The sequence below is a fragment of the Lampetra fluviatilis genome, chromosome 24 (assembly GCF_964198595.1).
Source record: "Lampetra fluviatilis chromosome 24, kcLamFluv1.1, whole genome shotgun sequence".
NCBI lineage: Eukaryota > Metazoa > Chordata > Hyperoartia > Petromyzontiformes > Petromyzontidae > Lampetra > Lampetra fluviatilis.
In genome coordinates this window covers 11309723-11321591 of record NC_136298.1, presented here as the reverse complement: position 1 = coordinate 11321591, position 11869 = coordinate 11309723, and the positions used below count along the sequence as shown (strand labels likewise).

Genomic DNA, 11869 nt, shown 5'->3' with positions numbered 1-11869 from the left:
GCCAGGAGATGGAAAAAGTGCAAGTGGATCAGTGAATCCATGTGTGCGGAGCTATGCATGTATGTTGAACTTCTTTCGCACCGTACGTCGCCATCCGTGCTAATCGGCTTATGACCGTCGTGGGTTTTCTCTGGTAACTCAAATTTCCTCCAACATGCGAAACACTTCTCAAAAAGTTATTCTTCCAAATATTCCAATTCAAGATGCCCAAGACGAGTTTTTAGATTGAGTGTGTTTCATTGATAAGTAAATGAGAATTCTCAGTGCTCATGAATGGACTCGTGCAAACTACTTGAGCAACCACCGCCGAGGTATTTGTTTTAATGGTTGCACTGCACTCTATCGCTCTTTCCGGTGTGTTTTTGAGGCTACCAGCACGTGCAGCGAAACGTCGAACGTCACTCCAAACAACACGCGACGGGTACAACCCAACAGAGGTGTGGACTCGAGTCATGTGACTTGGACTCGAGTCAGACTCGAGTCATGATTTTGATGACTTGCGACTCGACTTGGACTTGCATAACAATGACTTTGTCCCACCTATGAGATGTGGACTCGAGTCATGTGACTTGGACTCGAGTCAGACTCGAGTCATGAATTTGATGACTTGCGACTCGACTTGGACTTGCATAACAATGACTTTGTCCCACCTCTGCAACCCAAAAACACACAGCGGGGAGCTCCACCTGAACTACCGCACTGATAGACCCACGCCACGCACTCCGCTCATTACTATTCCTGTTTGGAAGCCTACACACACACACAAAAACCATGAATACCATTTACAAAATGTTCAGCACGGTGATTACCTGCGGCCGCCTGTTAATGATACACCGGGTGAACGTTCTTTCCCGGGCGGGCGAGAGACGAAAGTGCAAAGTTCCGTGGGTGCGGGTTGGCGTGCGTTCTGGACTCATCCCGGCACTACCGCCCCAATGGAGACGAAGCTGCCCCCCCCCCCTCCATTCTCCATTCACAGATCCTTCTCTGCGAGTCAAGGAGTCCATCGCTTCACCAGCTCAGCCCTAGAATCGGCGCTGGCCTCACGCCAAACACGTGGAGACTTGCATGGGGTTTTCCATCCAAATTCTACACCCAGAAAATTATGCCCGAATACATTTTCCCACTGAACTTCAATGAGTATTACATTACTCGGGCATGTGTATTTTTAGATATGGAAAACTCATAGAATTTACATGTACAACTTTGGATATTTTCGGATATGAAATTAGGATGGAAAACCCATATCGGAGAGCCACAGACATTCACCATCGCACCGCGTATATCGGCAGATTCACTCCCCGATTCCGGGCTGCAGTCCATGATGGGTGTTGTCATTGCTGGGTGTCTCCGGCAGTGCCGCAGTGAACCGCCGTGCCTCCCCCAGAATGCAAAGTGTCCCCAAAGCACCACTCGGGGCTGTTGCCAATCACACTCGAGTCAGGGCCACCACTGTGGTCGATGCGGGGGACACCAGCTCTGGGTCAACAGCATCGGCATCCTCGGGGTCGCAGAGGCTGGAGAGGACTTCTCTGTCGGGATTACACCAGCTGGGAAGATAAGCCACACGTACAGATACTTCATTTAAACCCAGGGAGAAACAAATTTGAGACAGTGACGTGGCATGGTCGGCACGGGCGCTGGTAGGATAGGGATAGTTTCATTTTAAGTTGAATGTTGTTGGGTGATTTGTTTGCAATTTCCTGTACTTTGCACTGCTGTCGTGTTTTTGTTTCGTTTGTTGTTGTAACGTTCTGACCCACCTCTACTGGACATCTGCGAAAAAGAGCTTTATAGCTCTTCGGATTCCTCCAGTATAAATAAATAAACTGATTCCGAGAAATGAAACGGGGCTCCGTATCCGATTCCCCTCCTCTTCGTTGGCTGGATCTTGGGCCCCTACGGAGTGTCGGCCGGCGGGTGCCGTTAAAGCGCCTGCACATTCGACATCTACACCAAGACTAAACATGATATCAATATGAACATTACATAACAATTAACAATAAATTACCAATAGTGCAGTACTGTACTGTATATACATATATATAATTTTCAAAGTATAACTTACCTCCAGTAAGATACATTTTAGATACCCAATAGGGTATAGTTCGAAAGTAGTTACATTCATAACGGCCAAGCAGAAAATCCAATTTTACATGAAACACCGGCCCGGGAGGAAATCGTTTGAAATATAATAAACATTTAATGACACGAAAACCATTTTGTGAAATTGATAACAAAAGCAAACATACGCACACACGTAGCTCTACGAGAAATACAATATAGTTTAGGTCTGTCATCTAAAAGTTTTTCTAGACCGGTGCTTTACGCCAGCATGTAAATGGCCAAGCCCCTGGACCAGTTTCGACGTTGTGAGTTTCATCAGCTTATTCTTTGGTTCTTTCGATAAAGTCACGTAGATAAGAAAAAATAAGAAAAATAAAGTGAATATTTTTTTCTCTCTCTCTCTACGTGACTTTATCGAAAGAACCAAAGAATGTGAATTCCTGCAGTCACGAAAGTTTCCAGTCAAAATGTAGTTTCATCAGCAGGTTGTTGAAGCACGGGATACAATTTCCGTTTGTTCTGCCCCAGCAGTTGGCAAATAAGAGGGGTGTAACGAGAAATTGATTCACTGAATAACAATTCTTAATCTCACGATACATGCACTGAAATGCGTGTGTATGGACTCGTGTTTTCAATTCGTACACGTTGTATGTAATAGATTCATAGAATAACGTCACCCCTACTGCCACTAGAGGCGCTAACCTTCACCGTAATAAAGTATTAAAATTAGAATTGAATATGGAATCGAATTGTGACCCGAAATCGTGAGAATTGAGTCATCCCACCTCTCATGATATGATTATGTTAACAATATTAATTGTTATGCTAATTAGTCAAAACTATTATTTTATTTTGTATGAGTAATATCAGGCGCCGTCAATAGGTTTTGAGAAATACGAGCATTCGTATGAATTTAGCACCGCACTCACGATGGACTGATTGAAGCTCGTGAATCCATGTCCTGCAATTCCTACCCTGGGACGCTAATTGTCTGCTGCTGTGTCGGCATTGGTGCACAATTAGCATCACAAAAACGCAACACATTCGTCAATAACAATGTGTGGCCTCAGAAGACAAAACATAACAGGCAACGTTTTGGGCAATGTCCCTGTTTCGTAGAACATGAGAAGAGAGGCGAGATATACTAATAAGAAAGACTAATAAGAGAGACTAATAACAGTCGGAGACTACACTATGCACCATGGGGCCTGGTGAGAAGTAACATTTGTCATGTTTTCTGATGACCAGTTTTTTTTTTGTACTAACATATTAATGAGTTACCTCATAGTAGCTCTTAGGTAATAGGCAAACTCAAACCCCTTCGGTGATTTGTTTGTTCGCCTGATGATGAAGATTACCGTATAGAATAAATGTGCGTTAAGTGCGTTATTTAAACAGTTATCTTAATCAATATTAATCGGCAACGACGCCACGCACATGCACGTTGTCGACAGTGGCGATTCTAGGGCACAGATAACCGGGGGGGTTATCACTGCTATCAAAGAAGCAAATTACATTCATTCACACCCTCTGCGTAGATATCCGTACAGAGAGATTCTGACACTATGCGTGAAGTATGAACGGCAGGGTAGCACAATCGTCTACACTCGTTGTGCATCGCGACAAGAAGGAGCTCTCTCGCTGGTCTCCATCGCTTTCCTCCGGACTCTCTGTTTCCTTCCCATAGCTAAATAAAACAATCTAACTGCTATCAGCCAAACATCCACATTTCTAAAACATTACCTGCAATTACTCATTTGGGATCACACGCAGCATCAACATCGCCCCCTTACTGCGAATAATATGGCAGGAGCCTCCTGAAAAAGATGTCCGAGACTGACACCCGTCACCATAGTTTTAGTTTTAATCCCAACACATTACAATTACCCTCAATCGCATTAAGTTGCTTGTCATTAACATTCAAATCACGCGTGGCTTATTAAGACAAGAGTAACAATCTCATGAGAACAATTCAGAAATGGCAAACGATGCTCATTGGACACATTCCAAAAGATGAAAGCCTCTTTGAAGGAAGCTCTGGCCGGGCGAGGCTAAGATGAAGAAAAAGGTAAATTCTGTTTGACGACGTGAAGAATGGGGGGGCGTGCTGGGAAATGAAGGCGACAGCTCAAATTCCGACAGGATGGAGAGAGTTTGAGCCAAAGACCTCGCAGCGGCGTTTGGCTAACCGTCGAACAAACACGGTCACTTCATCACGCTCTTTCAGATGCACTTCTGCGGCCGTCTAAAACGCTCTTTCTTCCGATATTAGGAAGCCACTGAAGCTATGCACTTTTAAATCTAGGTTGAAAAACTAATTTCTTTAGAATTGCTTTGCTTTAGAAATGCTTTAGTTTGTTGCCTTTCCCCCGGCACCTCCGATTTGCGCAGTTGGCTATGTACGGTGCATAAGAAGTCCAACATACATACGTAATACAGCGAGCGACCTGCCATTGGGGTGAGGACTGAAAAGAACAGGACATCGTGGGCTCTACAGTGGAGCCTCAGCAGCCCGAAGAGTCGCCTCTTACTTGAACTTCTCGGCCAGGATTAGGAAGCCGACGAAGAAGACCCCGAGGAAGCCGGTGACACCAATGAGAGCCGGGACCAGAACCTCGTCCAGGGAGCTCATGTCGCCTTGAGGAGCCCCATGCAGTCGGCAGGTCGGTAAATGTTGCGTGAATCCAAGCTGGGGCGGCCACTTCCGAACGAGACTTTATCTCCTTGGCAGCCAAACGCGCACGTTCACTTTGAACACCTCACGCACTGGCTTGCCTCGTGATGAACACGAGAGGACGGCCTACCCTGGCTCTATTGGACAGCAGATGCCCTTTGCTGGAGGTCATTTACTTATTTGCGGTTGAGCTGTGGAAAAGGCTGTCTTTGGGCCAGGCAACATCCGATAAAACAGCGTGTGTCTAAGTTCTCTAAAAGTATCACGCGTGAGATATTTTCCCCCCAATAAAGCAAACCTTTGTACAATACTTGGCTTTTAAAAGGCAATGATACCATAAAGACCGTAACCCTGATCTATCCTTCGTTAATAAGTAGCGTATGGTGGCTTTTTCAACATCAGCTCATGTTTACTCATTATCTAGATGCGGAGCTCTGCTTGTGGTTCTCACTGGTAGCGTGGAGTCTTGGCCCTGCTGAATTTGCAGTTATCGCTTCCCACAGAGCCGTTCTACTCGCCTATTTGCAGTATCTCGCACTTGACAGGTGCGCCTTGCAAGATACAGAGGGTGGCTTGCTTAATGGACATTTTCCACAACGAAGAATCGGCCTAGAGCCACAACCTCGTGCGTGACGTGACCTACAGGGGCTACTGCACTGCCAGAACGTGGGCATCTCAACTACTACAGCCACTACCAGAGGTCACCAGTAAACACACCTCAACGGAAACGGCCGTCACGGCTCAGGAGGCTGACGGAAAATGTATATTTTAAGTAAAATATAAAGGGGAATATGTTGGGAATGGCCATACAAATAAATATCTCCCAAACACAAATATCATGAACACTGCCATACAGGAAAAAAATACAGTATATAATATCACAAAATAGTAAGAATGACCACTGCTTATCCGGGATAACCGCACCGAGTCTAGAAACGATTGTACATCCACATTGGGAAGTTTGGCCAATGCCGTGAGTGGTCGACTTAACGTAGGAGGGAACCAGGGGAGGAGGACGCAATTGCACTCAAAGCTATGCACATTTTAACATACAGCATATGGCTGCACTGCCAAAATTTGGCTGCTATACATTTCCACATGATAAGCCACTTCGTTGAGCTATCTTTTGTGGCCATGTCGCATGTAAAAAAAATAGCTCAGTGGGCTTTACTTAGTAATATCAAACATTGTTTAGTTGTAGTTTAATTTTTTTAGTGATTTTCTTACCTTTCCTACACCTACTCTTGGTTCTTTCGGTAAAGTCACGTAGAAAGAAAATAAATGTAATAATAGAATACGACGTTTCGATTGCATCACAAGCAATCGTCATCAGGTATAACTAAATTTGAGAGAGAGACAACACACAGACACGGAGACACACAAACAGACACACAAGCACCTATAGTTTTTTTGTATTGTTTATTGTGGTAATGTTCTGACCCGCCTCTACTGGACATCTGTGAAAAATAGTTGTATAGCTCATCGGATTTCTCCAGGATAATAAAGATTCTGACTGCCATATTTCGGCCACTTTGCAAGCCCGCCCCCCCCCCCCCCAGCCTGTAACACTCAGCGCGGTGCTGTATAATTCTTCGGCAAGCCCGGCATTCATTCCCCATCGAACAGACTCAAGTTTCGGGGAATTCATCATATGATGATAAAGATTTGACTTCAAGTTTGGGGAGCACACTTTGCACACCGTAATGTTATGAAAACGTTAAAGTTATTGGCTGGCAGCTGCCATGCCGTCTCTTCTTGTCGTGTTCCTTCGGTACAAACTCACGCAGTGGCCAATTCGTTGTTGCTTGTAGCAAGGGCGATGGCTGCAGGCAACCGGGGATCTGGGCTCAGCAGCAGCAGCTAGAGAGAGAGAGATACGTGATGAAGGGAAGCTTTGGCGCTGGCTGAGAGTGAAAACAACCATGACGGCAGAGCTGCTCTGACCATTGACAAAGCCCTGAAGCCTGTCCAGGAAGTCCTGGCTGGACCTCACCCGTGCCGTGATCTCGACCCGAACCCCAGCCCTTCACAGTGGACGCCTCTGATCTTCCGAAGGACAGATTCAAAAACAGTGCCATTGCCATTCGAAAGACCCCCCCCGCCCGCCCCGGTATTTTATGACCGCACGAGTTCAAGAGTTGCCCCGTGCACATTCATGAGCCGAGGGGCCGTCCATAAATTACGTCACGCACCTGGGGGGGGGGGGGACATTTGTGACGATGTGTGACGAGGGGGGGTGGTTTGAGAAATGTGACATCACATCAAAATGCGCAACTTTAAATAAATTTAGACAACACGTTCTACTTAATTAAATAGACTTTTTAATACATGTTCAATCTACAACATCAGAGTGCAGCGCCACATTAAATACGCACTACAATGACAATAGTTTAAAGCGATTTGAAGCATGTTTTATTTTGAAGGGGGGGGGGGGGGGCAGAGCTTTGTGACGTCATATTTGAGGGGGGGGTCTGACTTTTTGTGACGCAGTGTGACGAGGGGGGGGGTCAGGCAAAAACCGTCCAAAATCGCGTGACGTCATTTATGGACGCCCCCCTAGTCACAGGTGGGTCTCGGGCGGCGAGCGGCCACTACGTTGCGCCCGTGAACGATGTGAACGCAATTTGGCGATCTGATTTGGGTGTCAGTGAGAACAGGAGGTGACCGCTTTTATTTTCCCACGACGTTCTGACCCGCCCCGACTGGCCATCCGCGTATTAAAACAAGAATAGTTTTACATTCTAGATTTGAAGCTTTCGTGACTGCAAGGAATTCATACTCTTAGGTTTTTTCGGTAAAGTCACGTAGGTTAAAATAAAAGTAAATAATACAAATAATAGAAATAATAATAAAATAATAGAAACAAATTACTTATATTATTATTTCTATTATTTTTATTATTTAATAGAAATAATAACAGAAATAAATTATTTATATTATTTTTTATTTGTATTAGTATTTATAATAATAAAAATAATATAAATAATAATATAAAAACTTTTTCCTACTATTATTTTTATTTTTTACCTACGTGACTTTACCGAAAAAACTTAAGAGTAAGAGCTTTACAGCTCATCGGGATACCTGCCGTGTTTAAATAAATATCCTTGATTCCGAAACGCGGTCGCGCCATTGGCTGACTGGATACTGCGGTGACGTCACTTAACGGCTTCCTCTGCCGCCATCTTGCTCGGGGAAGCCGGGGCCCAGCGAATCGGATTGGTGGGGACGCGCGGCGTGGGGACGTCACGACCAATCACGTTGCAGCACGAGGGGCGGGGGGGGTGGGGGGTATTGGATGGGAGTGGTAGGTGAGGGGTGGGAGTGGGGGGGTGGGGCGCAGGGTGGAGTGGGAGGTGCGGGGTGGAGGGTGGGAGTGGGGGGAGGGGGGGGTGGGAGTGGGGGTAGGGGGTGGGGGGTGTGGAGTAGGGGGTGGGAGTGGGAAGGGGGGAGTGTTGGGGGGGAGTGGCGGGGCGGGGAGTGTTGGGGGGGGAGTGGGTGGGCGGGGAGTAACCTCCCTACTTAAGATGGCCGCCTGAGGCGCGCGCTCCCAGCGACTGGCGGGGCCGTTTGAAATCGGCGAGAAGTGGGAGCAGCAGGCGACACAAAATCGGCGAGAAGTGGGACCACCGATTCCTCTCTGTCCGAGTGGAGCCCTGACCCTCATTGCCCTATAAGCACCCTAACTCTACTTCCTTACCCTGTTGGGACGGCGAATCATCATCATATCGGAACTCCCAACCATTTGTTTGACCGTAACGCTATCGGCGGCGACTGGATAACTAACCCCGGACCCCATTGTGATCCTGACGACGGTACCGGGACCCCGATCCTGCGACACAAAAATCCCCGCCATGTGAACAATAATCTCCGCGTGGACCCAGAGAAGAAGCAGCAGCAGCAGCGGCGGCCATGGTGAGCGTCTTCTCGCCCTGCACACCGCCTTGTTACTCGTTTAGTTGCCGCTGAGGATGACCCCTGACCTCGCGGTGGTGGTCTGTGTGGGTTTGTGATAAAGAAGGTGGCCGCTACGGTGTTTCTCGTAACTTGTGTGACACAATGGTACCGTGTTCGTGAGCAAGCCCCCTGTGCCCGAGTGGGACCCTAACCCTCATCGCTCTCTATAAGCACCGCGTCCCTGTTCGATTTGGGTATCGCGGATCGATTTGTCCCCCGGCGTCTGTGCTTCGCTGTGTGTTGTTGTTTTACGCGTGTCCACGTCTACTCCGACTGATGCTCCTGATGTTGTGGAGTGACTCATGCAGCCAGATATGGCTGCAGGGTTTGGTGGTGGTACGTGTTGTTTGTGTCGTTTATTGTGAAAATTCCGTCAGTTCCTATGATCACTGTTTCATTGCTTTCATGGCTTTTTTTTGGTGATTTCGAAAAGTGTTTTGGTTTATAGTACGGAGTAAGACCGATGGCCTTAATCTAAGTTGTCTTATAATAAAAAAAAAAGTGTCAGTTTTGTTGCCAGATAAAAGGGTAAAAACCAATTATCATATTTTTCCAATGGTCTAAGTTGTCTTGTGGTTGTTGTTGCTGTTTGACTTGCATCCCACTGGGATTTTTGCACACAGTGTTGGTGTACGGTGCTTTTTCTGCAATATTTTGCTGTCTTTTCTTGGATTTTCTGTTTGCACTTGGTCACATATTCACTTTAAGATGTTTTCTTGTTTATGTTTTAGTTTTTTGTTTGTTGCGGTTGCACCCGATTCAAGAGCCGACTGGCTCACAGGGCTCTACCTAATACATGAACTTGAACGTTGCTGATGCTGCTGCCCGTGTTGCCCATCGGTGTCTCAGAGGCGGAGCTGTGCCCCCAGCCAGCTGGCCAAACGGCAGCTGGGCGAGGATGGCGAGGAGTGGGTGCCACCACACAAGGAAGAGGTGCGTAGATCTCCCCCCTTACCTGCGTTGACATGGGACTATCGGCGTTGACGTCACTTAATTGTACCTTTTGTGCCTTTTGGCGTCATCTGGTCCAACACCATGTGAGACTAGGCTCTAAGAAAAGCTGTCTCGGGTGTGGACCAATCAATTTCAAGGACGGTGCATACATTATCAGAGTTGTGTTTTTTGTGTGCATTCCGACCGCAGGTATTGTGGTCAATGCAAACATGACTCCTTGTAAAAAAGGTGCCAGATAAAAGGGTAAAAAAACAATTATCATGTACCTGTGATGTGTACGATAGGCACTCTGAGTCGGGGTCGTTCGAGTGCATCGCTGCATTGAGTTGTTCGGCATAAATGTCACAGAGGGGGAGGCCACGGCTGTGTGTGTGGCTGTGTGGCAACTCGCCGCTGCGGTGACGACTCTGCAGGTGTCCAAGCGCAAACGGCACGGCAAGGAGGCGGCGCTGGACAGGGACAGCTTCGTGTCTCCGTACCGCAAGCCCCTGGCGACACTCGACAATTCGCCCCACAGCTCGGATGGAGCGGCGCACGTGAGACGCACACTTAGTGGGAGAGACGTGCGCTTATTGGGAGAGACGCGTTACCCACTGGGATTTTTGTTGCACACAGCGTTGATATACGGTGCTTTTTCTGGAAGACTTTGCTATTTTTTTTTACTGGATTTTTCTGTTGGCGCGTAGTCACTTTAAGATGTTTCTTGTTCATGTTTTTGTTTGTTGCGGTTGCACCCGATTCAAGAGCCGAATGGCTCACAGGGTTATACCTAATGCAACTGAAACTGCTTTCACACGGGGTGGGGGTGCCCGAGATTGGTGATGGCTCATGGTAGCTTTCATTTACAGAATCAGAATGTTTATTTATTCTGAAGGAATCCGATGAGCTAGAACGTCCCCTCTCTCACTGACGTCCATTCTGCTCGCTGTCTGTTCCAGGAGGCATTCATTCGCAGCATCTTAGCCAAGCCTTTTAAAATACCCATCCCTAACTACAACGGTAAGTGTCTTGTGTGTGTGTGTTTTTAAGTGAAATTAAATATATTATAATGCCATTTATTTATCAAGAAAAGCCTACGGGAGGGTACTAGATTCATGATGATCGTCACATTCAATTGAGTGTTTAAAATGTGGGAGGAAATTATATTACTTGGGGATACCTGTACAAACTATGGGGTAACACTAAACGTGCTGCACAGCTTCAAGAATCAAATGCTCCTCTGCTGTTCCCTGGCCACAGACATGTCTCCCATCCAAGTACTAGCCACGCTCAACCCTCTAGCTTCTGAGATCTAATGATATTAGGCACATTTAGGGTGATATTGTCAATTTCATTAAACAGAGGAAAAACTTTGTGCTGTCTCATGCGATGATTTAAATGCAGAAAGGTGGTATGTATGTTGAACTTCTTTCGCACCATACGTATCCAACCATGCTATTCAGAGGTGCGGGGGAAGGACAACAAGGTTAGGTAGGTTTGTATCTTGCTTCATTGTAGTAAATTTTATAAAGGAAAATGCTCTTTACATGACTGACCTATTGTTGATAATTGTTTTTTTACCCTTCTATCTGGCAACAAAACTGACACCTTTTTTACAAGGAGTCATGTTTGCATAGACCACAATACCTGCAGTCATAATGCAAACAAAAAACACAACTCTGATAATGTATGTGCAATGTCCTTGATGTTGATTGGTCCACACCCGAGACCGCTTTCCTTAGAGCTGTCTCGGGTGTGGACCACTCAACATCAATGACTGCACATTATAAGAGTTATGTTTTTTGTTTGCATTATGACTGCAGGCATTGTGGTCTATGCAAACATGACTCCTTGTAAAAAAGATGTCAGTTTTGTTGCCAGATAGAAGGGTAAAAAACGAATTATCATATTTTTTACTGCCAAATGAGGTTCCAATGGTGACCTATTGTTGTTTTGACACTGTGTTCCACGTGTCCTATGGTAGTGATTTTGAGGGCTGTGTGTCATTGATGCTGGCAGGGCCGCTGGGGGTGAAGGCACTGGGAGTGAGGAGGCACGGGGCGCGGCGACCCCTGCACGACCCCTACGTGGATGGTGCCCTCGTGCTCTATGAGCCCCCCGAAGTCACTGCCCATGATCTGCTCAAAGCCGACAAGTACAGCCCAAAGTCTTCAACTGTATTGACATTCACAATACGTGCATAGAGTCGCGTATGTAAGAATTGATTACACTGGTCAA

The 11869-nt window shown here is 46.5% G+C and overlaps 1 protein-coding gene across 1 annotated transcript in view; it reads left to right on the top strand.

Annotated features, from left to right (window-relative positions):
* The first annotated feature begins 8251 nt into the window (after positions 1 to 8251).
* The window catches only part of RAD54L (RAD54 like), an 11464-nt gene continuing 7846 nt past the window's right edge, over positions 8252 to 11869 (top strand). The window contains exons 1-5 of the mRNA XM_078867709.1: positions 8252 to 8656; positions 9548 to 9631; positions 10066 to 10188; positions 10591 to 10651; positions 11651 to 11786. Of these exons, the coding sequence (XP_078723835.1) occupies positions 8654 to 8656; positions 9548 to 9631; positions 10066 to 10188; positions 10591 to 10651; positions 11651 to 11786 (407 nt within the window). The 5' untranslated portion in view covers positions 8252 to 8653. The remainder of the gene's footprint in view (positions 8657 to 9547; positions 9632 to 10065; positions 10189 to 10590; positions 10652 to 11650; positions 11787 to 11869) is intronic.